Source organism: Candoia aspera, chromosome 3 (assembly GCF_035149785.1).
Source record: "Candoia aspera isolate rCanAsp1 chromosome 3, rCanAsp1.hap2, whole genome shotgun sequence".
NCBI classification, from domain to species: domain Eukaryota; kingdom Metazoa; phylum Chordata; class Lepidosauria; order Squamata; family Boidae; genus Candoia; species Candoia aspera.
The window spans coordinates 61,383,050-61,409,910 of NC_086155.1; the positions used below are offsets into that span (position 1 = coordinate 61,383,050).

At 39.5% G+C, this 26,861-nt stretch overlaps 1 protein-coding gene across 1 annotated transcript in view; it reads right to left on the reverse strand.

The window, feature by feature from the left end:
- Positions 1-17,719: 17,719 nt before the first annotated feature.
- The window catches only part of SPATA6 (spermatogenesis associated 6), a 37,044-nt gene continuing 27,902 nt past the window's right edge, over positions 17,720-26,861 (reverse strand). The window contains exons 11-13 of the mRNA XM_063297900.1: positions 22,658-22,757; positions 21,389-21,507; positions 17,720-18,082 (exon numbers count right to left, since the gene is read on the reverse strand). Coding sequence (XP_063153970.1) covers positions 17,911-18,082; positions 21,389-21,507; positions 22,658-22,757 — 391 coding nt within the window. The 3' untranslated portion in view covers positions 17,720-17,910. The remainder of the gene's footprint in view (positions 18,083-21,388; positions 21,508-22,657; positions 22,758-26,861) is intronic.

Consider the following 26,861-nt stretch of genomic DNA (forward strand, 5'->3'; position numbering starts at 1 on the left):
TTTTCTTGTCTGTATATAATACTTTTCTCTAAACCCCTTTGACATGATAAACCTCTCCTTTAAGAAATAAAGAGTAGTATAAAGGCAATATTTACATGAATTGCCTTGGAGCAACAAAACCTGACATGAAAAATTCTTAAAAAGAACTACAGCAATGCAGTTGAAGGAATGTGTAGTGACCTAATATTTTCCAGTCTAGAGTAGATAGATATGATTAAATATCCAGTAGATATGATTAATATCCAGTAGACATGATTAAATTTATTCTATCCATGAAAGGTTCTACTGCAATAACATCACTATTATTTAAACCTATTGTTGCTACTAAAGTAGTGACAGAAATGCAAAGAGGTTTCTGTCTTTACTGCACAGCTTTGGGTTCTCGTTTCTGACCTGGGCAGCTCTTGATTTAGTCTCCAGAATGACCACATCAGTCCTCAACCACTCCTCTTGTAGTCAGTGCACACCCAGCGGTATAACTTCCTCATAAAGATGAAAATGTGAACAAATTCTATATAAATTTGAAGATTCATAAGATCTTACAAAAATCTAGCCTTGTGTGAAAATGGAGGATGGATTACCAGATGTTGTTTACATTGTCATCTCAATACAGTCTTTCTGTATCCAATCAGGTATGGGTAATTTTTCTGGTTCCACTCTTCACTGGCATACATTCTGGATCCAGTATCTTGTGGCAAGTCTGTTGCTCTTTAATGGATTGGATGCATGCTGTCAAGCCATAGCAATAGCAGCATTCCTCAAGGGAGCATTGAACCCTGGCTCTGATTTTACCCCCCACCCCCCATATCAAAGGATGCTTTCAGTATGTATCAGTTTAATAGCACAGATTGCCTTCAGCCTCCGGCTGCATGCAAGCATATGTGGATCACAGCACCTAATTTTTTTCCATGCTAGGACTTCTCACAAAATGAGTTATCAACACTATAGGAGACCTATATGTTGCAGACAGCTGTAGTGCTTTGAGATATAACTGATACCCAAATCCATAGGCAACAGACATTTTAATGAACTCAATATATACTTCCTTATTAATCTTTGCTGCTAGGGCTATGTCGATCAGCAAATGATTATCATTTATTTTCCTGACAAATCTATCAAGGTCATTCATTGCTACTCCAGAAAAAAAGGTGGTTCTTTTAAACCAAGATTAATGGCTTGCTGTTTTTTGGTGTTTTTTTTTTTGTCAGGCTGTTCATCTTTTATTTTAAATGCACAGAAAATTAATAAGATGACTTGCTCACCAGTTAAAGCACTTATCACTATAACATTGCAATCGATTTTGTCCAGTACTCAAAAATGTGTTCAATGCTCATTCAGATATAAAAGACTCTATGCTGTTAAGAGACTATTTATATAACTGATAGGCATCTCTGTCCTTTTTTAGAATCCTCAACTTTATTTAGAGGTTATACTGATGATCAGCCATGCTATATATTAATGAGTATTTGGGAATATTTTGTGACATAGTACCCTGGAAGTAAAGGCTCTATGGCAGCACAGATTTTGGTACAGAGATTCTCCATAAGGCCAGGTAAACCTTGTCTTCTCCTGTAAATTCAGGGAGAGAGGAGCAACCAGTTGAAGTCAGGAGTACACACACATGTCAGTTTCAGTCCAAGAATTTAGCAAAAGAAGAGTACAAGCAAGTGTGTAGGCAAAAGGAGCAACACAGTACTAAAAGTTCAAGATATCAGGAGAAAGTGACAGAGTACAGGCTACCATATTTGGGCTGAAAAAAATCTCAACAACTACTAATTGGCAGCAAAACATCATAATATTTTTTTTATTAGATTTATATCCCACCTTTATTTGTACCAAAGTGGGGTACATAATACTCCCACCTCCTATATTGCCCACAGCAACAATCTGTCAGGTAGGCTAGGCTGAAAAAGAATGACTGGCCCAAAGTCACCCAGCCAACTTTTATACCTAATGGAGGATTAGAACTCATGGTGCCCCAGTTTCTACTCTGGCACCTTAATCCCGGCACCAAACTGGCTCTCATAAAGTTCAGTGTCTCTTTGCTGCCATCTAGTGGTCATACAGATTTTTTGGCAGAGATCTGATAGACTTAGTACCGGCAAGAATTAAAGTTCAAAGTTGCAGGTAATAGGTGCAGTTTTGCTGTCATAGATGGTCTTTTGAGCAACCTGACTAGTCCCTAATGTGGTTTTTTAATGCTCTAAGCTCAGCCAATGTTCATTAGCTGGAAACCTAGCCTTATAGTCTGACACATCTGCATGCAGTCTTTAATTCTCATCATGGTAGCAGCAACAACCTCAAAAAGCTTGAGAGGATCAGAAACCAGGAACTATGGAGGTAAAAGAGCTGAGATTTTTCTCCAAGCCCCATGCAAGGAAGAATTTAATGTATGCTCTGGTAAGTGGGAGAAAAAATTTTTGGAAGGCTTGAAGCAAAAAAGCTGAGGGGAAATCCTGAAGTAAAAAAAAGCCTGTCCATGCTTGCTTCTACTTCATGTAACTCAATTATTTAAGCTTCATACATTTCAGAATCATGGTACACTCAGGCTTCTAAACCCTCACCCACAGGTTTTAAAAAAGTGTTATTTTTAAGTAGGTTCTGCTGTGATACTGAATTTGACAACTGATTCCCCCAGAAATTTCCCAAGCAGAGCTTCTTTTGACTCTTACAGATTTATTCTCATCAAACCTGTGGCTAAACACTCCACCAGAAAGGGGAGCTTGATGGAGAAATTGCTCTCCCTCCTGGTAATCCAGTTAAAAAAAAAAGAATATTCCATCTCTAATTGTGAACTTTTTACAACCTTTACTTATATAATTAAGAAACAACATACAGACACATGAACAGTCTAACTCATGGTATGATAGGAACTTTAAACAACACTAAGCTATTTAATGAACAGGCTCCTAAGAGACACAATACATTTCTAAAGCCCAGTACAGAGTAAAACCAAACCAACTCTCCCTTCCTCCCCTTTGCAAATATGCTCTTGGTAATTCTCTCTGCCAATGTCCCATGTAGCTGGCTGTGTGCTTTCACCTTCATGGGTCAGGTCTTCACTCCCCTTTTCTCCTCTCCCTCTCTCCCTGGCTGTCCAAATCGCAAATCCATTGTGAGAGCTCCTTGTTGGTAAAACATGTCAATTGCCCCATAACCACATTGGCTGAGCTGCAAACTGATGCTCTGAAATTCTTTGCATAAAGCTTGGGCCATCTCTCCTTTTCCTCTTGTTCATGAGTAATCTTTCTGTCTGCAGAGAGTATATGTGCTCCCTAACCCTGCTAGTTTCAAACATCCTTTCTTCTTTCTCTTGCTCCTTCTTCTCCCTTGCAATATCCCAACTTGAGGCCTTACATATGTTTCTGAGCTAACTGTTCACCTCCTCCCCTCAGCTAGCTTCCTTTTCATCCTTTCTATTCCCATGTTCACTGTCCGACCTTTAGGTGCTAGGCCTAGTTAAACTACGCCTTAGGGTCAGCAGGTCTAGGGAGAGCTGACTTACCTCTTTCCAAAAGCTCTTCCTCTGTTTAGCTACCATCTCCAAGGATTCTATTTCGTGCAACCTGCAATTTATGTACATAGCTTAACAACTTTAAGCATTTCTCCTTTGCATAAACTTTACTACAAACCACTGGATCTTAGTATGCTTCCCTCACATTACGAATTTCTGGAAGAAACATAGGTGTGCATAAAACAGTTGCTTTAGCTTTGAAGATTATGATGTTCATAAAGCATTCTTTCTAGCTTCCCACAGCCACAGAACAAAAAATAAATTCTATGCAGTTTTCCCAAGAGCTGTGTGGCTGTAACAAAATTGCACAAAATGGATAAGGTATCTACAGAGCAATGAAAGAACTGGTGACTCTTTGACAGAAAGGTAGCACTGTGCTGTTAAAGTGCACCTCACCTACCTTCCTTCCAACCATTTGTGGTAACTGTGGAATTGTCACATTACAACTCTCATTGTCCATTAAAACAAACCAGCCAACCCTGACATTTGTATAGATGGAAGAGTTTTCCTCAGGCTTGTGTGCAATTTGTTTGAGCAATTTGATATTACACTTAGGGATGTTTTCCACTGGTTATTTATTTTATCACAATGATCAGATATCGTGTAAAACTAGGAGAATGCATCAGATTGAATCCAGAATTCTTCAACAATTTGGAAAACAATCAACACCGCCCCACATTTCCAATGCAGAGAAATATAAATCAGTTCTCTCTCTCTCTCTTCCTCCATCAGTTGGAAGATCACAGTTTACAAGGTGATCCATAAGACATAAAAATACAAGAAAGGTTTGAACTCCTTGAATATTTAATTTCAACTCTGAAGGTTAAGGAACAGAATGCCTAGCACTATTTTAAAGAATAGATTCCTACAATATTTATTTTCTGTTATAAAATAAAAAAATAAAACCATAGTCTTCCACCAAAGATTTAATGTAGGGAGGAAAATACTTTCTCTACTTTCTCCTCCAGATGTGTAAGTGACACACAATTACTTTAAACTGTTTTCCCTATCAATAGTTTAAAATATGAGTTGCAAATAAAAGTTCCACAACAGCAACAAAAAAACCTCTGTCCACTTAACATGTGGGACTTGTTCTTTCCTCTGTCAGTGAAATGGTTTACATCTGATGGAAGAAGAAACATTCTGCTGGAAGCTCTGACAAGTAGCGGTTTCAATTTTTTATTAACCTATAGCCACTGTCTCTGAAGACTTGCAGACAGCCATGAGTAAAATTACTGTTATAATTTCTTAAGTCCTCAGGGCTAAAAAGTTTGGAGAACTTTAAAGGTTATTCTGAAAAAAAAGACAATTGAAGAATTATGGTTTACTTTAATCTGAGACGAAAGGAAGGAAGGAAGGAAGGAAGGAAGGAAGGAAGGAAGGAAGGAAGGAAGGAAGGAAGGAAGGAAGGGGAAGGGGAAGGGATGGAATCTCAGTTTTCAGTTTGTTTCATACTTAAACAGTACTGCCTATTTTTTCTATATTTGCTTCCTATCATTAATTTTCAGTGAACCTCTTGCTTATGTACCATGCAGATTTTCCAAATCTGATTCCTGTGTTTTGTGCAGATGCAGCTTATGTTCAACATGCACATCAGTGTGTCCAACACTTTCACTAGAAGGTACAGAATGGAAAATTATTATATACATCTCAAAGCGGGGTAAACATGTATCAGTAAAAATGCATGTTTTTATTTATTTATTATTCAAATTTAATTACTGCCCATCTCCCCCAAAAGAGGGACTCTGGGCGGTTTACAATAAAATCAAACTATGACCATAAACGTTAAAATCTCATAAAAATCAAACACATTACAATTATAAAATGCAATAAATAAATATAAAATCCAAGAGCCTATAAAATTCCAGCTGGTGGGAGGGACTCTAGGGTGCGAGCCACCCCCAAGAACGGTTACCCACTTTCCTGCCCCAGGCGAGACAGCAGAACCAAGTCTTCAGGGCCTTCCGGAAGGTCAGGAGTGAAGGGGCCTGCCTCACCTCCGGGGGCAAGATGTTCCAAAGGGCAGGGGCCACTGCAGAGAAGGCCCATTTCTTGGACTCCGCCAGATGAAATTCTCTTACAGACAGGGTCCGTAACATGCCCTCTCTGGAAGATCAGGTGGGGCGGGCCGATGTGATGGGGATGAGATGGTCCCTCAGGTAACCTGGCCCCATGTCATGTAGGGCTTTAAAGGTGATAATGAACACCTTGAATTGGACCCAGAAGCAAACTGGCACCCAGCGCAGCTTGCGCAGCAAAGGTATTATATGTGCTGACCCAGGGGCACCAAAAATGGCCCACGTGGCTGCATTCTGGACCAGCTGAAGCTTCCAGATACTCTTCAAGGGTAGCCCCATGTAGAGCGCATTGCAGTAGTCTATATGGGAGATGACCAGGGCATAGTGACTGTTCGGAGGGCTTCCTGTTCCAGGAACGGGCGTAACTGGCGCACAACCCGAAGTTGTGCAAAGGCCCTCCTGGCCACGACTGCCACCTGCTCTTTGAGCAGGAGTCGTGAGTCCAGGAGAACCCCCAGATTATGCACTGAGTCTGTCTGGGGCAGTGCAACCCCATCCAGAACTAAAGATGACAATTTCCTGGAAGCTGAGGAGCCATCAATCCACAGCCACTCCATCTTACCAGGGTTCAGCTGAAGCCTGTTGTTCCCCATCCAGACCCTCATAGCCCCCAGGCACCGAGAAAGGGCAGTCACTGCATCACTTACCTCACCCGGGATGGAGATGTATAATTGGGTATCATCAGCATACTGATGATACTTCATCCCATGGTGATGGATGATCTCACCCAGTGGTTTCATGTAGATGTTAAATTGGAGAAGAGAGAGAACTGAACCCTGCGGCACCCCACAAAGAAGGGGCCGAGGGTCAGATCTCTTGTTCCCTATCACCACCAATTGGGATTGGCCCTGGAGGAAGGAGGTGAACCAGCGCAGAACTATGCTGCCCACCCCCAACTCTCTGAGCTGTCCCAAAAGGATACCATGGTCAATGGTATCGAAAGCCGCTGAGAGGTCAAGGAGAGTGAGGATGGATGCACTGCCTCCATCCCACTCCCACCAGAGATCATCCACAAGTGCAACCAATGCAGTTTCTGTCCCATGTCCTGGCCTGAAATCTGACTGAAAGGGGTCCAGATAATCAGTTTCATCCAGAATCCTCTGGAGTTGCAATGCCACCACCTTCTCAACCACCTTCCCCAAAAAGGGGAGGTGAGAGACTGGACGAAAATTGTTCAGCACAGTTGGGTCCAGTGATGGCTCCTTGAGGAGGGGGTGCACCAGTGCCTCCTTAAAGGCAGCCAGGAACACCCCCTCACTCAAGGATGTATTTACCATCGCTTGGACCCAACCACATGTCACCTCCCAGGTTGCCTTCACCAGCCAGGAGGGGCATGGGTCTAAATGACAGGTGGTGGCATTCACAATCTGGAGGATCCTGTCCACTTCCTCGGGTACAACAAGATCAAACTGCTCCCAGATAACAAGGCTAAAACGTTCCCTTGGCATCTCCTCAGACCCTGCTTCACGAGTGGAGTCCAACTTGGAACGGATCTGAGCGATTTTATCCTGCAGATGCTGAGAAAACTCTTCCTCATGGCCCTGTAAGTGGGTCACTGGGCCCACCTTCCCCAAAAGGGTGCGTGTGATCTTAAACAGGGCCGTCAGATGGCAATCTGCGGATGCAATAAGAGCGGAGAAATACTGCTGTTTCGCCGCTCTTACTGCCACAAGGTAGGCCTTAATAGTGGCTCTAGCTTGTGTTCAGTTACATTCTGTCTTTGTCTTCCTCCAGCGGTGCTCCAGGCGTCTCTTAAGCCTCTTCAGAACCCTCAGCTCCTCCATGAACCACGGGGAGTGTCAGGTTGGATGAGGCAAGAGAGGCTGCACAGGTGCGATCCTGTCCAAGGCCCTGGCCACTTCCCTATTCCAGGCAGCAGCCAGGGCCTCTGCTGGACTGTGCAGCAGATCCTGTTATTTTTAAAGCAAGTTCCAGCATTTGAGGACTTTCTTTTTTTTTTTTTTTTTTATCTCTGGCAAGTTTCCCAAAACAGAATAATGGGGTACAGGGTAGTTGAGCTGCATTGCTGCCAAGATGCTTCCTACACAAATGCCAGGGAGAGAAGCTAAATGAACTCTGAGCATATGGTGCTCTGCTGACAGAGCTAAGAAACCAGTTCTGCATGAGCAGCAAGGAACATCTTGAAGCGTGCAAGACATATGTGTTTTAGGTAAAAGATTGAAATGTTTCATAATAAAAAAGGACAAAGTGAACTACAAGTGCTGTATAAAATTTTAATTAAGAACTGGTTTCACCCTTCAACATGACTAGGCAATATGTTTCACAGATGGATTTCACATTTTAATGATTACTCATACCCAAAAAGTAGATGAGACAAATAAAAGACTTCAAAAAAAAATCAGAGGCTAAGATGTATGTAAACATTAGATGATTGTGTGGAAAATGAGGCAAGGAAGAAAAGTAATTTCTGGCAAACGTTTACTTTTGGAGAGCCAAGAAAACACATTTACACAATTCCAGCCTTTGAATACTTTCATCCTTCATGAAATCTTCCCTAGCTACCCTATTAAAGACCAACATGAATTGGCCTACAACCACTTTTAAAAGTGGGGTGGATGAAGGTCAACATGCTACTAAGTTTTGGTCCCTGTGCTTACATCTGAACAACCATCTTTATCTGTCTTTCTATGCTGAGTTACAGTTCTCAGAAGGTTCCATAAGCCATACCTTTGGTGAGGGATACCAAGACCTATAGGTAAAGGTAAAGGTTTCCCTTGACGTAAAGTCCAGTCGTGTCCGACTCTAGGGGGCGGTGCTCATCTCCGTTTCAAAGCCTTGGAGCCGGCGTTGTCCATAGGACACTTCCGGGTCATGTGGCCAGCATGACTCACGGAACGCCGTTACCTTCCCGCCGAAGCGGTACCAATTAATCTACTCACATTTGCATGTTTTCGAACTGCTTGGTGTGCAGAAGCTGGGACGAGCAACGGGAGCTCACCCCGCCGCGCGGTTTCGAACCGCCGACCTTCCGATCGACAGCTCAGCGGTTTAACCCGCAGCGCCACCGCGTCCCCTATAGGTCCCCAAGACCTATAGTTCATCAGTATCTAGAAAGCCACAAGTTTGCCATCCTTGGGCTGCACGAATGCTTAATACTTCAGAGAAACCAATAAATGGCTGATGTCTTAAAATGTGACCTTGTAAGCAAATGCACTTTATGAATATCCAAAAACCAGCTCAAATAAAATAATTGCTTTTATTTCCACAACCATTATGTATGGGTATATCATGCAGCTTTGCATGCATGTACTATATGTGAACAAGTACATATATTAACCCTCTTTTGGATACAGTAGATGCACATTCCACATTCTTTTTATTACTGCAGCATATAATCACTAATATAACAATTATTAGTGGATTGCATGCTTTGGACTAAAAGGCAACTTTGCAAAACTTTCACTTCATATATTATGGCTTATAGCCTAAAACTCTTTTTTGTCAGTTGGTAAGATCTCAGTGCATGTTTCTGCTTTAGTAGACAACCTCACACTTTGTCTCCATTAAGGATTTTAATTGAAGGCCAATGTTCAAGTACATTTATTTTTGTCCAATCCATTTTAATAGTTCTCTGTAAATTTTCCAATTGGACATTATTAAATCCCTTTTGTTACTTGTAACATAAATCAACTTTAGAAAATCTGTACAATCTAATGAATTTATAATTGCTAGAGAAGCACCATTGTACTTTAATGTACATAGACATTCAGAAATACGGGAGCCCTGCATACTTAAGATTTACTTTATCTAGGGTTCAAATGTTCTCTACCATATCAGCAGCAGTGAATACAGTGCTTTGCTGGCTGGGGAATTCTGGGAGTTGAAGTCAGCACAGCTTAGAGTTGCCAAGGTTGAGGAACCCTGTTATAAAGTATATTATTTCAGAGACTGGCAAGCAAGCAATTGAACTTGGTGATCCTGATTTTAAAAAGCCCAAGAAAAATTAAAATAAATATGTTTTAATACAAAGAATAGTACATATTGTTAGCATAGTATAACATAGTAGAGTCTATTTATTGATACGTATTTTCACACAGACTGTTAATACCTTTACATAACACATTTAAATTGATTTTTTTCAAGATCAGATTTTTGAGGATCCTAAGCCTGCTACAAAAGAAAAGTCTGACCTCCAAGGAATCTCTGGAGGTCAAAAAGCTACTCAGGGGTCAAAAAGCTACTCTGCTTATGATAAGCAGAACTGAACTTCCATCCAGTAGCTTTTTTTCTTTTTTACACAAAGAGAAAAGTTTTGGAATAATCTTAGAGAAGGACTCCTGAACTAGCTGTAACCCTTATAGTAGCACCATACTTTCATCAGGTATGTCCAAATGTATGAATTGGATCTGCCAAACAGTACAACAACTACACACAAAGCCTTCTGCTGGAGAATATTCTGATGGATTATGCAGCAATATGCAACTGATAAACATTCTCTCATGAGTTACAGACCTTGTTGTCATTCTTCATCCAAATCAGTTACTGACGTGGTTGGAAAACGGCTGGTATTTCAACATGAGATGTAGTTAGTTCTGACATAACATGGCTTTGCAAGAGCTGAACTGCAATGCCGCTCACTGTGTTTGAGCACATTTCATTATTCACTGCTACCCAGTTATTCCAACATAGGACTCTTAAGCACAATGGTACAAATAGAATTTTGAAAGGCACTGGAAACACACAGAGGGGCTGAATGGAACTCAGGAGTGTGATTTCCTGAACATCATCAAGTCATTTAAAAGACCTCACTTTTTTCAGGTGGGCAGGAACAAGACTGGCTATTTGAGCCCTAAATCAGGAAAAGTTGAGAAGAGTACAAACAGGAAGCTCCCAAGCCATAAATGCGGGCCTTGCTCCGTCTCTGCAGACTCTGACCGATTTAACATTCGGCTCCATCAGACGAGGAACAGCAGCTGTTTAATTCTGACAGCTACATGATTAAAAACCAATAAACCAGGAAGGCCACCGTGCTATTTTTTTTAGGTGCTGGGCTTCTTAAAAACAGTGGCTTTTTTAATGTAGTGATAGATCACTTCTATGACAAAAACTGTCAAAATGTCACAAACAATTTTTGTTATTGTTGTAACCCTGAATGGAACAGAGACATTGTTGCCTGTTTTTATTCACAATGTCAAACACACACACACAAAAAACAAAAAACAAGAACCCATACTCTTTAACAGGTTAAAAGCCTTCCAGCTGTCAAAACTAACCTTCCTATTTGGCTATACTGGGGAGGGGAGGGGAGGGGAGGGGAGGGGAGGGGAGGGGAGGGGAGGGGAGGGGAGGGGAGGGGAGGGGAGGGGAGGGGAGGCCCCCCCTCCCCTCCCCTCCCCTCCCCTCCCCTCCCCTCCAAGATTTTTGAACTACGATTCCTATTGATGGCAACCGTAGTTTAACACATTAGAAGACACACGGAGGAAAGGTAATATGGGGAATTTGGGAAAGGGCTGTGCCTGCTTTTGAAATGATTCAGAAGTGTTATGGAACGCATGTGAGTTCAAGGACAACATCTTTGCTGCTCATTAAAGCAACCACTTCTCTGGCTTCTGTGAGCCTGGGGGTTAAGGGTGGGGAGTTACTGCTGCTTTAATACAGGTAGTCCTCATTAGCAACTTTTAACTGGTAAATACTTATTCACCTTCTACTGATGACATTATTGGGTGTATCCATCTGCTGTTCTGCTTCATGAAAAGCAACTGACCACTCAAAGGCAGGCAGATTTAGAAATTTTAAAGTACAAACATATTTGAAATCTTTGAGACTTCCATTTCATTGATAAAATGCTCCCTGTCAATACTTCATTAGCTGCATGCAGCCCATAAAAATAGTTTAACCAACCCACAACATTCTTATTACATTTTTACATGGTTTATTTCCTTAAATTGCATTTTATACCAATAACAATGGCAGGAATGTCCACACGTTGCAACAGTGTTGTTGTTGAAAGAAAGGAAATGCTCTGTAAATGCTAGCTCTCTCTTCATGTATCCTTATTCCCCTGAAACAAGCAGTTCTTTTAAAGATGCAAAACAAAGCTGGTAGAATTATGCCATTCCCCCATCACTGAAACACTTTGTGGATGGGAAAAGATAAGGAACAAGGATAGAAAAGTGCAATTGAAAACCCTACTTGGGAACTCAGACATTTGCATTTGGTAGAAGGGACTTAAACAGCATCACAAGGCAAGGTGCACAAAATAATTACTGTTTATTTCTATATTGATTCATTGCCTCTAACATCAGTTACCACACACTGCTGGTAGGCAGTGTCAGAGCAAGTTGTCTGCCACTAACAGAAGATTAGCCAACAGAGAGTCAAAATTATTTAAGGCTAGGTAGGATTTTTACCTGTTTTTCACATCTGAAATACTCTTTAACAAGCCAAATTGATCACATTACAGTTGAAAACATTCACAGCTACTTCACTTCGCTGGGAAAATGTGAAGTGGCTGAGCATCCACACATTTACAGAGACCACTTGGACATTCATTTAAGCAAGGCTGGAAACAGACGTACCAATTTAAACTATTTGAAAAGAGATGCTTCATTCACATTCCTGTCTCTGCTGAAGCACCTCTTTAGAAGAATTTGCACAGCCCCAATGGATGAAACTGGGACAACTTCAGGCCAGTTACTGCAATTTTTGGTACTGTTAACATTGGGCTCAGTTTTAATACAATGAGATTCCATAATAGTAACTGGATAATAGGAGGAAGCAAAGAGGCTGGATATTTATCAATCCTGCAACAAGCAGCAGCTTTATGCATTATGTCACTATTCTCAACCTCAGTAACTTTAAGATGCGTGGATTTCAACTCCCACAATTCCCCAGATAGCATGTTGAGATTGAGAAGCACTGCATTATTGGGCTGTGCAGATGTTTGTGGAGGGGCTTCATTTCAGTGAAGGACAGAGCAAGGCACAACCCTTCACTTGCTTCACTTTGCCTGCCCTAACACTTGTGATAGCTTGAAAAAGCTTTTCAGCGTATGCCTCGTCTAGTTCTTGAAAGTGCCTCCAGAGGAGGTGATGATGAAACATGAACTGCATCAGCTCTTCACCTCAACACAACACAGAGTATTGCTTGTGCACTGCAGAGTACTTCAAAGAGGTGAATTAAAGCTGCTTCAGACAGGTTTGGTCCCTACAGCACTGTCTGTAATGAACATATCAAAATGGAGTGGGAGACTTGTTCCAGAAGGTTTAGGAGCACTCTGTTTTCCCTCTTATCTTATCTTTACCATGCTGTGTAGAGTGCAAGCCTAAAAGCAATGGATACACATATGTAGATATACACAGCATTGGATATACATACAGTACATAGATATACACAGACTGCACTGATACAGCAATTAAAACCACCTTTACTTGGAAGCAAGCCACACTGACTCCCATAAGACTTATTTACGAGCAAATGCATATGATAATAGCCAACAACTCTTCAGTTGCTCCATGTCAGTGGGACAATGTTTGGGAAATCAGGACACTTTTACCTGGGGGCAAACACACTGAATAGTTATTTATTCAGGTTAGGAACCATGTAAGAGAAAACCACCATTTACCCTGCTTTATGGAGGGATCTGTGACTGTGTACCAGCAACAGCCATTACAAAGTCAGGGCCTTTTCTCAATGCCAATCAATCAAAACTTTATTGACATTATAAAAGCAATAAAATACAAAAGGCATTAACATATCATGAGAGTAACAAAGAAAGAGCAATACTCATTGAAACATTTGGTTACATTTCCTTTTAAGTAATTCCTCTAGGAATTTGGCAACAATTTGGGTGGTTTCAGATACAGCATCACTCAGTAGATATTGGCAAGATGATACAGTATCTACAACATTTAACGAGTATTTACTCTGTAAAGGTTTTAAGAGCAAATCATGCCCAAGAGAGACAAATAAGTGGCAGTCAAAAATGATGTGATGGATTGTATCCAGACTGCCACAGAGACAGAGCCGCTCACGGATGGAAATGCATTTGTACTTTCTGAAGAGTACCTCAGAAGGAAAAACGTTTACTCTGGCCAGGAAGAAGGCCCTACGCTGAGATGGTACCAGGAGGTCATGGAACTAATGTGCCATTTTGCCCAGATGATTTTCTATACCAAGTGTAGCAGGCGAACAGACACGAGGTTCAGCCGGTCTGAGTTTGTGATATTCTAAGTCCAAAAATCTCTGTTTAATAATACTAAATACATCGGTTTTGTCTGAGAGATATAAATCCTCAATTGCAATCCCGATTTGCCTGAGCTTGGACATAATATGTTGAGTCCAAAGTGAACTATAAATATTTTTTATTTATCCAGATATTTGAATCACTTTCTGATGTTTTATTTTGCTTTACTGAAGTTTTGTGCACCACGTATATTTGACATCAACACTTTCTGATTTGCATTACATGCCACCCTGAAAGTGTCGCTAATGGGAAGACCTAAAATTCTCTAAATAAATAGATCATTATCTGTCCAAACTTATAGCATCCTTACAGAAACATGTTTTAAAAAATTATGAGATAAAGGCAACAGTAGAAAATCACAGGTGGTAGTATTGTATGATGTACTACGTGCTTTTTAGACTTCGGAAAAAAATACATCTGAAACTACGTTTGAGAGTCTATTTCTGTGTACTTTGAGAGCAAATATTCCAAAAATACAACGTATCTTTTTTCCTGGCTTTAAATTTTTTTATGCCTAATGGAAGTGGGCAGTCTGTTCTGATTTGTTCATGTGGGATATACTCCGTGGAAGGCTAGAAAGGTTTCTTCTCAGGGGAAGTTTCAAAATGGCTGGTGAACATTTGGTGGCCTTTAGCAGAGAGATGGCAGCTTTGCCAATACAGTTCTGCCAAGACATCTTTTAAGCTTGCAAGGACAGAATCCAAATTTGTTCAGACTAAAGCAAAGAGTATGCAAAATGTTGATATTTGGGTGGATATGATACCCTAGGATGCCTGAGTCATCCTCTTCATATACTTAAACAATGCACCGGCATCTCCAGTAACACTGAGCTCGCAAGGGAAATTTGGGAACAATTTAATGAGAAAGAGTGTTTCAACAGTTCTTGGAGGTCATCCAGTGTAACCCTTTGTTAAATACAGGATCTGCAGCGCAGGGTGCAGTGTACAACAATTAATATAATATAAATATAAATATAAAATATTATTATATTATATAGTATGCATGATATACTTACATGTGTGTGTATACACATACACACACAGAGAGTATGTGTGTGTGTGTATATATACTGTATGTGTATGTTATGTGTATGTATATAAATCAGCCCAAATCAATCCACTGCAGATTGCTACGTAGACGATTCTCAACTTCCCAGGCTCGGACTGAGAGACTGACTGTCCCAAGTCACTGAGCTGGTTTTTGTGTCTAAGGGAGGACTAGAACCTGGGTTTTTCTACTCCAAGTCCAAAACCTGAATCACCCCACATTGTCTCTCATTTGTACACATACACACACTTATATGTGTGTGTGTGGGAAAGAAGCAGCCTCACAGAAATGGCACTGGGCTGGCCTATTGCATGATGAACAGACAACCACAATCCTTGATTTCAAAACCAATTGACTTGAAAAGACTTGGAAAATGAAAGAAATACTCGCAGGGGATGCAAGTCGGTTCAAAGGTGTTAACTGGAAATGACTTGTGGTGTGTTGAAGCAGTTGGGAAGTGGCTGAAGTGGCCTTCATCCTGCAGTGAGTTGATTAGGGCTGAGAATGATGCACACCCTTTTTCCTTCACACTTAGAAGAAATAGCTGTGTAGAACACATTTTGAGGCAGTTTGTATGTAAATTCCTCCACAGCTGCACTTAGAAAAAGTTACTTAGCAAGCATTTCAGATTGCATCCTTATATCAGTCTCCCCTGTGAGGATTTTATCTGTATTCCTATTTGTGACAATGAAGATAAAGAGGTCAACACCAACTCCCTAATCTAATCCCTGCCAATGGAAGGGTAACAGTAGCTGCACTTTTTCTTAGCAAAGGTCAGAATTCCCAAATTATTAACCAGGTATGTCATCAGACCATCCCCAGGTGCTGGTTGCTAGAAATGATGCCTTATCTTTGGCAGGGGGCCAGTTACCCAAGTTATGGGCCAGAGGTGTCATCAGACTATCCCCAGGTGCTGTCTGGTAGGGACCCAGTTTTACTTGAATATCTTTGGCAGAGGGTCCACAGCCTGGAGTTATGATCAAGTCCCTAATGACAATGTGCTTACCAAGCCATCTCCAGGTGTTTTTTTTTATACTCTATGTCTGTTATGAAAAGTATAAAAACATGACAAAAGCCCCCAGGCAAGTTTAAGCCTCAGTGCAAATCCCAAGTCCTAGGAGAGTGGTGCACAACTGCTGGTTCCAGGAGGTCTGTCTGCCAAGCCGAATGGATTCCCTGCCTGCCTTCTCTCTTAATATTTATTCAATAAAATCCTTTTGGTATTTCACCTTAGATTGAGCCTATTATCTCTGAATCCTAAAGAACCTGCTATCTCCTGGCTGGCAAGCCCCCCCCCACCCCCCATTTTGCCTTTTTCACACTTTAAAAGAAGTTTTCCTGGCTCCCTGAGACAGCCCTGCTTGGCAGGCTTTCACAGCCTAGAACAGCCAGCTGGCTTCACTTTATTATCTGGATCCTGTATCAGACCAAGGAATGGAACAGTATATACTGACACCCATTTTTTGAACTGACCTCCAAGAGAAACAGGGCCTCAGAAATCAAGTACACTGAGCAAGGAGCTACTGAGAGGGACCTCCATCTTTCTGCCCTTCCAACCACTATGGAACCTAGCACTGACCACTGAGGACCAGAGATGGGTGTGCACAAGCAGCCAAGCACAGAGGTTACTCCTTTCCCCTGTCTCTCTCTCCCTCTTCAATTCAGAAATATTGTATTTTATTCTCATTCCCAAGCAAAGTGGTGCTTGTGCAAAAAGTAGTCCTGCTTAACACATGAGTGATTTACAAGATGAGTGTACACGAACACTGCATCTTGTAAATTCCTCTCCCTCTGCTGTGGCAGGAAGCTTCCAAAATTCTGGCATTCTTTGGTGGCAACAGCATTTTTTTTTTCTTCTCTTCCTTCTGTAGCTGAATACTAAAGTAAAACAGATCACTTAGAATCATCAAGTTGGAAGGGACCTTAGTGGTCATGTGCTCAGTGCAGGATCTGACAGATCACGATCCAGCCTCTGTTTGAAGACCTCTAGTGGAAAACTCAACATTTCATGTGGCATTCTTTTCCGTCAAGAAGTTCCTCCTGATATCAAGCCTGAACCTCTTTCCTTGTAACTGTAACTTACTGGTTCCTGTCCTGTCCTCTGGAACAATGGAGATTACATTCACGGCCTCTTCTGTGTGACAGCCCTTCAGATACTTGAAAACTGCTATCGTATTTCCCCTCATTTTTTCTGCAAACCAAATGTACCAAAATCCTTTAACTGTTCATCATAGGGCTTGGTTTCCAGACACCTCGCTACTTTGGTAATCCTCCTCCGGGCTCCCTGCAGTTTCTCATTGTGCTTTTTGAACTGTGGAACTTCTTAAAACCTCCACCATTTCTCCTACCACTCTCTGAACTCCTGCTTCAATCTTTCCCTCATTTAACTGAATAGGCTCCTCTGAATTCCTTTCATTTCTCTCACTGAACTGAGTAATTTGCTAAATTCTTGGAAATTGCAATCTTATTAGACTACCTTGTATACCATTAGCCTCAAATATTATTTAATATATAGTGTTAATTGGTTATTAATTATAGTTTCATTTTTTGACTCCTGGAAAGTTTAATAACGTCCAATATTACGGTCCTGAAAGAATTGGTGGTATGGGAGGCCCCAGTTCACAACTGCCTCATCACCACTCACATACACGAAGCACAAATACAGTGGCACGAATCAGAGAGGAGATGATGATGATGATTTTCAGCAATACATTCCCAGAAGCAACAGAGAAGGAACTGGTGTATTTATGCATAGTGCAAGTGCAAAATCATGGACATATGTCTTACACTTTCCCTTAATTGAAACCTAGATGTTTCAGAATGAGAAACTAAAACTGCAGACGTGTCTATAAATTTCATAACCAAACAATATAATCTAATAAAAATCCTCCAGATTTTATTTTGCTATTGAGAATCCCAGCCTCAAAATTTCATATACTTATGTAAAAACAGTTCAGTTAAAAAATAGAATACAGTCATTAGTCAAATAATATTCTTCGTAAGTAAAAAATACTGATCTTGTGTACTGTTCTTTTTCATCTATAGCACTTATCAGGAATTTATTTTTATTTATTCTTTGAAAGTGAGCCAGAAGCTTTTCTGTACATGTTTCGATAGATTTTTTCCAGGCTGTCTTCAAAGATGGCTCTGTGGGACTTGTTTTTATACTCCGCAACTTGACTGGTCCAATATTCACCATTATCCAAATGAACCATGACGTTCGGCTGGATGGATGAACTGGCAACACCCCCCCCCAACACAAACACACACACACAAAAAAACCATAAGCAAAATATTACCTTTCTAAACTCAGAAAAGAGTAACCAGCATTTAACATTTATCTACTATACTTTACATAATTTACATTGTGTGTTAATTACTCATAAAATAGGGGAACTACATGAAGGCTGATTACAAAGTTTTGCTTATATAAAATACTATTTAGAAAAAGACACAAAGTGCTAAAAATATGATGAACTGCCTGCCACTCAGGAATATTCTGCACAGTGATGGTGATCTCTTTTCAGGTGTATGTGTGGTGTTACACTTTCTACGTGTGCCTGCATTTGACTCTACCTGATCAGAGCTTCTGATTATCAGTGTGCTTATCATTTCCATATCAAATTATGCCTGAAGATTACACATTGCACAACTTCGTTCACACTTCAAATAGCATGGGAGCCCAAAGCGCCAACACTTTGCACCTTTTATGCTACTAAAGGCACTAGGAGCAGAGGTAGCAAACCCTCTTTCTTTTTCTCTTTGTCCTTGCTCTACTTTGGATGACTCTTAGCACCTCCCTGTCAGTCTGCTTCCCACAGGAGTTGTATACCCTTTCCTTGCTGTGAAGACAGAAAGCTGAGAGATGCAGCTGAAGGGATGTAACCCTGGCCTGGGGAATGGAGGAGGAACGTTAAAGGGAGATTTTCAGAAAAGAGCCAGTCTTGAGAAAGATGAAAATCTGAGAAAGAAACTCCAAACAACCTTGCCTTGATTCTGTTTGGTATAAGATGAGGCAGAGAGAAACTCTGACAGGCTTTCAAGATTCTGTTATTCTATCCTACAACACTAAGGAGTTTTTTTGTGAAATTCCTGCCATGCCTGTGGCTTGACCTTGCCTACTTCAAAGGTCTGACACATGTACATAATAGCATGAAACTTCTTTAAGAAACTTTGCTTGCCCTTAGGCATCTGTCGCTAGAAACTCTGAATAGCCTTGATTCTATTCATACACGTATGCTCTTCTGAACACAAATCCCTGTGAATAAACTGGAGCCCAATCAGAGTTTTGATACTTTTCTCTTATGTGAACAGCTTGGGATCAGGACAATTGCTAAGGAGATTCTGCTGGCTGTGCATGACTAACAGAATGCCATCTTACAGTTACTCACAAGTGACTCTTGTCTGTGGTGGAGCCTGCTCCTGAAATGCTCTCTTCAACATCTATGAAATGCTTGTTACTAAGTCATTTAAATACCTACTGAAACTCTGTGTCTTCATCTTCCTTATGTGAATATTAAGGATAGGGATTTTAAAAAATTTCCTTCCCTTTTTATGAACATATTTTATATCACTTTATTATACAGTAATAATTTTTATTTGCAAACTTCAAGATAGAAAATGGTATTTAAGTGTAAGAATCAAAGGCAAAAAGAAATAGAATTAGCCATGTGTGACTTAAATGTATCCAGAAACAGCATTCTGTGCCCTTCCCTTTCAAATACAGGGTTTGATCACTTGTCTCAGAGGAACCAGCATTTTCAGAATAGCTTTTATTAGTCAAGTATAAAGCAAGAAAAGAGTTTGTTGATTACACCCTAAATGTATCTGTACATGCCAAATTCTGAGTTTTTCACACTTTCATTCTTGGCCTTGCATCTAAAACAAGCAACTTGAAATTAACCATAATAATCTGGATTCACCAGCACACTACTACTCAGAGTCTGCTTCTAACAAATCCAGGCTGCTTCACTTAAAACCAGTCATCACAACAGCCTAAGACTTATTTATAAAGAGTGGCAGTTGTTTTTGTTGAGTTCAGATTAGCATACTGACAAGGTCAGTGCTGACTTTCATGCAAGGCCGTTAGCCATCCCTTCCTCATAAGAAATCCAACAATGGAATGGACAGATCTACATCCACGTTGGAAAAAATGCTATCTAAATTGAAAACTATCCTGGCAAGCTAAAGTGAAGTGATCTGGGGATTACAAGCACAAATTGTATTAAGAGCAGGATAACGGCACTCATTCTACTTTCAGAAATACCTGTCATGAACTTGTCACATGCTTTTGTTTCATATCTTTTAGAGTTTCACAGGTTCCTTTCAAAGTCACTTTCACACTAAATATTTCAGCATCAGAGATCTTTTGTGTAGTCCCAGTGGTTTTCAATCATTTATTTTAGTGTGAACATTTGGTCAGCAAAACTACTTTCTCCTTTGAACTCTACCTTGGCATGCTATTTATGAGGACATCTTCAGACCTGAAACTGTCAGAATATCCTTGAGCCTGCTTATTGCCAACTCGCTTAACTCGTCTAGAGAATGGGACAAACCCATCAGTATCTGACCCTACTGAATATTAACATTTCAAAGTCAATTATTCTCAATGATGTTGTATCACCGAGAATTGCAGATTCTTTGTTCATGTCGTGTACCTCCCACACTGACTCCATCACAGAATAGACACATATGGGTTACAGAAAAGTGGGGGGAGATGAATTCAGAATATATAAGTGGTTGATATTACCAAAATATGGGCTAGGTTTTCAGTTAAATGGAGAAACTATAGTAAAATGTTAAGTATAAACTTCGCATGCAGAAAATCCCAGGTTCAATTCCTGGTATAGATAAGCAGGATTGGAAAAGCTCCAGCCTGATATTCTGAAATGTCCCTGCTAATCAATGTAACTTATACTAGTTAAATGGCCTAACGGTTTGAGTTAATATAATTTGTTATGTTCCTATGTACTGAAACGGTGCAGTGTTTTTCCTTCCAGTGTCACCAATAGACTGTGAAAAGTCCTACTTCATAGAGGGAGTGGTTCTTACTAATACACACAGTGACACAATACTCAGGAGTGTTAGTTCCTATATAAGGATGAGCAGGAACAGGAACATCTGACATAATTCTGAGCATTATCACGTTATCCCAGTTATACAACTGACATGGAAAGCAGATACAATGGCTGTTATGCCATTAAAGTAATACAAGGCAGGAGGAGGCAAAAGACAAGGAGAGAGACAGAAAGTTGCATCTGCTGAAATCAACAGAAGTTAATTGTGCCTAACCTTGGGCTGAACCATGGCTCAAACATACTAAATATTTAGCACAAATGCCTTGCATGGAATTAGTGCAAAAATATATATAAATTTAGTTTCTAACAGCTATACTATCCACATAATAACTATTAACCACGTAAGGTCTAAAGTTACTTCAGAGGGAATATGGGGCTGGACTGACAACTGAGAAAAAAAACAAAAAATGGAATAACGGGAAGGGGGGAACCACAAGTGGGGAAGCATAATGGGAAGAGATCTTACCTGCTGTGAAGATTACTGTTTAAAGAATCTGAATGTGAAACACCCCTTTTTTTGAAATCTCCTGTCCTACTGGAGTCTCTTGTCTTAGAAGACTCTTCCTTTGACAAACAAGTCTCATCCTAAGAAATCAAGATTAAAAAACCAATAATTTTATCTAACTAGCCAAACGTATTACTTACTTTTTAAAAAGCATTTTAACTACCTTTAAGCTTAAGCCTTCCCCCACCAATATAGGGGAAATAACACTGACTTTTACAGGATTATGCTAATGATTACTAATATAATATACGTGAACATTAATAAAAAACTGCATCATGTATTTTTAATAATAAAAATATTTATTATTATTCTACATCAGAAATCCACAAAGATTACTGCTGATTAGTCTCTGTGGCTATAAATTTAGTTTTGGTCTTTTTCTTAGATGCCAAACTTGAAGTGAAAGGCACCTGTGAATAATTCATAGAAAAGAAACTATTTCTATTTTCTCCTAATCAAAATGCTGAAAAAAAAAGTAGAATCCCTCACTGCATGCCTGGCTGTTAATTTCTTGGCCAAAGAAATATTGAAAAGAGGATAAGATGAAGTTACAGAAATCTCAGCAGCAGAACTGTCTTCCCCTTTTCAGATCTGAATGGTCTGCCGGATTCTACGATGGACACACTCTCTGTCTCTTCTGTGTGAACTGATGAGGCGGCAGATCTCTTAAATGATAACAGAGGAACATCCAGCTGCCTTCGAATGTGATTTGCCCTCCACTTCTACACATGCCATTACACTGGTACTTGGACATGCCAAAACTTGCCATAGATATTTGCATTTCCTTTTGCTCTAAAATCTGGCACAAAGTAAGAGAGCACCATGCTCCATCCCCTAAATTATTTACCCATGTCAATGAATTATTGTATTGTATACATATGTAGTACTGTAAACCAAATTAGTAGACAGAACTGCATTTTCATTCCCCCTTAGCCCTGCTAGGCCAGATAGCATTGAATGGTGCTTTGGAAAGGGGAAGATATTTCCTGAAAAGCTGTCTCATCCCACAGAGAAAGCCCTGATGGCTTTTTCTTAGCAATTATGGTGGGGATGGTGATGCCCTTAGCATCCAGAAAGAGGAAAGTGGAATGACTGAAAGAGCTAGCAAGCTGAATAGGGAACCTCTGTGTGCTATGCTCAGCTGAAGGCTCAGCAGTTGCATGGAACTTTTAGTCTTTTTCCATAAAACCTGAGAAAGGAAAAGAAATGCCAGTTGATTTTCAGACTTACAAATGTTAGCCTTTGCCTTGCACTGTGTGTTCTTAAAATACTTCTCACTCGCTTATGGATCTCATCCCCATTTACTGGTGTGTACAAACCTGTATGAAACCTAAAATAAAATTAATTAATTAATTAAATTAACAAGTCATGTCATTGTATATGAACATTTTAAATTATAAGCATGGGCTAGTATTTGGAAATGTATACAAGATCACATTATTCTCTCTTTTATACATACATATGAAAGATAAGGCTATCAGTAGCTATTTGTTATAATGACTAGCTATTATTTTTAGAAAGAAAAATGGTATGCCCCTTAACATCAATTGGAGGGGATCACAAACAGGAGAACGCAACTGCATTTTATAAAGGCACCTGCTTAGCCATTGTGGGAACAGAATCCTGGACTAGTCTTAGTCTGATCCTTCAATGTTCTTCTGATGGCCATAATTCATTCTAAAGATAAGACTTAATTCTGGTAATATGCAGCATATATTCAATACAATATTTTTATAACTATAAAAGCATACAACAAGTGGTTACGCTCATTCCCTTCTTGGTCACTATAGTATCAGAACAGTACCATACCAGGCAGCAATAAAAATAAGTTAGTTGATATACCAGAAGAGCAGAGAAGAGCAACTAGTCCTAATATTCAAAAAGGGGGAGGAGGAGGATTCAGGAAACTACAGACCAGTTATACACAAGCATTTAGAAAAGAACACTACCATTACCAGACGCCATCATGGGTTGGGGAATAATAAATTGTGTCAGCTGATCTTATCCTTTTTTTATGATAGAGTAACTAGTTTCGTTAGACCACGAAATGTTGTGGAGATACTGTTGTTTGACCTCAGTAAAGCATCCAACACAGTTTCTTGTTATATCTTTGTGTCAGTCCTTCAGGGTAGGCTAAATCAGGAAACAGACTCCACAAGGCCTACTAGAATTCTTTATTGATGCCGAGTATATGAACAAAGTCTTGAAAACTTGACAGAGTCTCTCTCTGCCCTTATACCAAAGAGAATCAAGGTGGAGTAATCTTCTTCACTCCCTCTTCCCTTCCAGGGCTAAGTTGGTGTTTATCTAATGGCTCCTGAATTTCTTCTTCAATGCTGTCTCCGTACTCCTCTACACTTTGTGGCTAAGATAGATAAATGCAAGTTACTATGGTCTAGTGGATTTGTAACTAGCTGAATTGCACTCGAAAGGTGCTAGAAATTTATTATGCATTGTTCAAGAAAGATGTATTGAAGGGGTTTCCCAAGAGTAGTCCTCAGCCCTGTGCCATTCAACTTTACAGGTGACCTAGAGGATGGAACTGAAGTGATGTTTATTAAACCTGTAATGACACTAAATTAGTGGGACTGACCAATACCTTAAAAGAACAAGTTCATAGTTCAAATTTATTCTGACAGGTTGCTATTCAACAGTGACAAATATAAGGACCTACATTGGGGCTGGGAAGGCCAAATGTGCAGTTACAGGATTGGGGAGCTCTGTTCTCTGTTTGAAACCAAAGACAGAACAAGGACCAGTGGATTAAATTTTTAAACAGGAGAGGCAAGCTGAGTATTAGGCAGCTTTTCTTGAGGCTAAAAGCTGTTTAGCAGTGAAATAATCTGCTAAGAATAGTGTGGATTCACCTTGCTGGAGGTTTTAAAAAAAAGAGAAAGCGAGCCACATGTCAGGGATGGTTTAGTGGACTCTTGCAATAGAGTTTAATTAGATGACTTATAAGACCCCTTCTACCTTATACACGCTGCAATTCTATGATATGTACATGACTTAAGCAGACTTAATTTTCTAATGTATGATACAAAAACCCTTTCCTATAAAATGTTTATTTTTCACTGAAACGACAAAGAAATCCACTAGTGTGCGCTGTAGCATAAAAAATGTTTTCTGATCTCTTTGTCCTCAATCTTCTAAACTGAAATGAGCATTAGCAAGTATTATTTAAGTTAACTTTCTTTTAAATAAATATATTTACTTATAATATTAATGGAAATATTTATATCAATAGTAATAACATATTTGTAATAGGTATACTATAATTATAATAAAGCTATCTCAGTTCTTTTTAATCATATAATTTTAGATACAACTAGAAAAACTAATCAACTCTTTAAATCATTATGGTAGTATTTCTACCACGCCCAAGTCACCATACAAAAAAGCCTTATCTTATAACACTCATAATCTAATATTATGATATTCTTAAAGGCTATAGGATGCATTATCGGAAGCTTCTATTCAAACTGTATTTTTAAAATTATAAATGTGCTCCTATAATACTAAGACTCCAACAACACTTGATTATCACTTTCTAGACCTTAGAAACAGGATTAAGGGATCACCATTTCCTTCTAGTGCTGCTGGAATATATTATTTTACTGACTTTACTCTGACAAGACAAAACAAACTTCCAGAACTGTATTCTTCGTCATATTTCCAATTTTCTTTGGTATCAGCAAACATTTTACAGTTATATCAAGTTAAATTGTTTACTGAGTCCTATGGATTATATAAAAACTTTATATATGTAGTCCTCATTTAGTGACTGCCTTGTTTAGCAACCATTTGCACTTATGGTGACAAAAAAGTAACTCTATGACCAGTCCTCACATTAATGACCTTCGCAGGTCTGCAAAGCAAAGGAAAGCTGAAGTAAGATAGTAAAACAGTGATGTTTCACTTAGCAACTGCTTTGCTTAACAACCAAGTTGCCAGTCCCAACTGTGGTTGCTAAATGAGGACTACCTGTATATAGAGCATGGCCACCTAGAACAAGCCAGATCAATGGAAGACTGCTCATAATTCATTTCAAAGATGCTATATTGACAGCAATCGACATTATAAACTATTTTCTCTGATTTTTTTTTTTTTTGCTGTTCAATTGTGTCCGATTGTGACTAGTCTGCCTGGACTAGACAATTGTGTTCAATTGTGACTAGTCTGCCTGGACTAGTCCCTGCATTTTTCTTAGCAAGATTTCAGAAGTGGTTTGCCATTGCGTCCTTTCTAGGGCTTAGAGAAAGTGATTGGCCCAGGGTCAGCTGGCTTTGTTAAGGCAGGACTAGAACTCACGGTCTCCCGGTTTTTGGTCTGATGCCTTAACCACTACTCCAAACTGGCTCTCATTTTCTCTGATAATGTAACTAAAAACATTTGTTCTTTTTTATAGGAAGGATTTTTTTAAATAACACAAATTTAAATGCATATTTTGCACCAAAAAAGAAAAAAAAAATCCAGAAATCATGTGTGCCTAAACTTAACTCTTCCATATTTGTAAATACAAAATGTGGAATTATATAGCACGATTTTATTTCTGCCTACACACATGTAAATTCTATTTCACTTCAATGGATTCTGTTCCCAAGTAAGTACTGCTACGTAAATAAGGCACAAAGCATGAAGGAATTTCAAACAAATGCTAGCATTGCTTATTAGCACAAAACGTTAATATATTTTGTATCAGCAAAGTTATCACAAATATATTCTGCAAAACACTGTGGCTCTTTATTTATACCTTTCCCCTTCCAAAAAGCCTCACAAGTTCAACCATATACGTATGGCTTCCATGAAGAATTTATCCGTTTCAAATGCAGGGGATTTGTGCTGAGAGTGAGAAAAAATCCACATACAAGGACAAACTACTATGGGGTGTGTGGGGGGAATCAATATAGTACAGGAGCAGATGTACATCTGGAGTACAGGCAACTATTGTGGAGTCTGGTGAAAAGCAATTGCTCTATGGCTAAAAAGAAATTGCTCTATGACTGAAAAAGCTAAAATGAATTTTTGAAAACTCAACAGTGCAACAAGCTTGAATTTAACACATTAAGACAGCAATCCTATATGTAATTGTAAGTTCCACTGAACTCAGCAGAGCTTACAATTCTGCAGCCAGAAAAGATTGAACTATAAAGTAGCGAACAAAAAGGTGGTGGTGGTGGGAGTAATAAGGGAGTTCAACTAGAGTATGTCAAGAAATGATCTATTAGTCTAATATTAGCACATCTGAAGTTAATACCACTATGTAAAAATGCATATCATGTAACAAAAATAGATTGTATCAGATCATTATTATATAATATGCTCATTTTCTGCTGAACATAGGCCTGACTTACTTACATTATACTCTTTGTGTGAAAACAGAAATGAAAAAAGATTTTTTATGGGTACTTCTGGCAAGAGAACAAACAAGCCA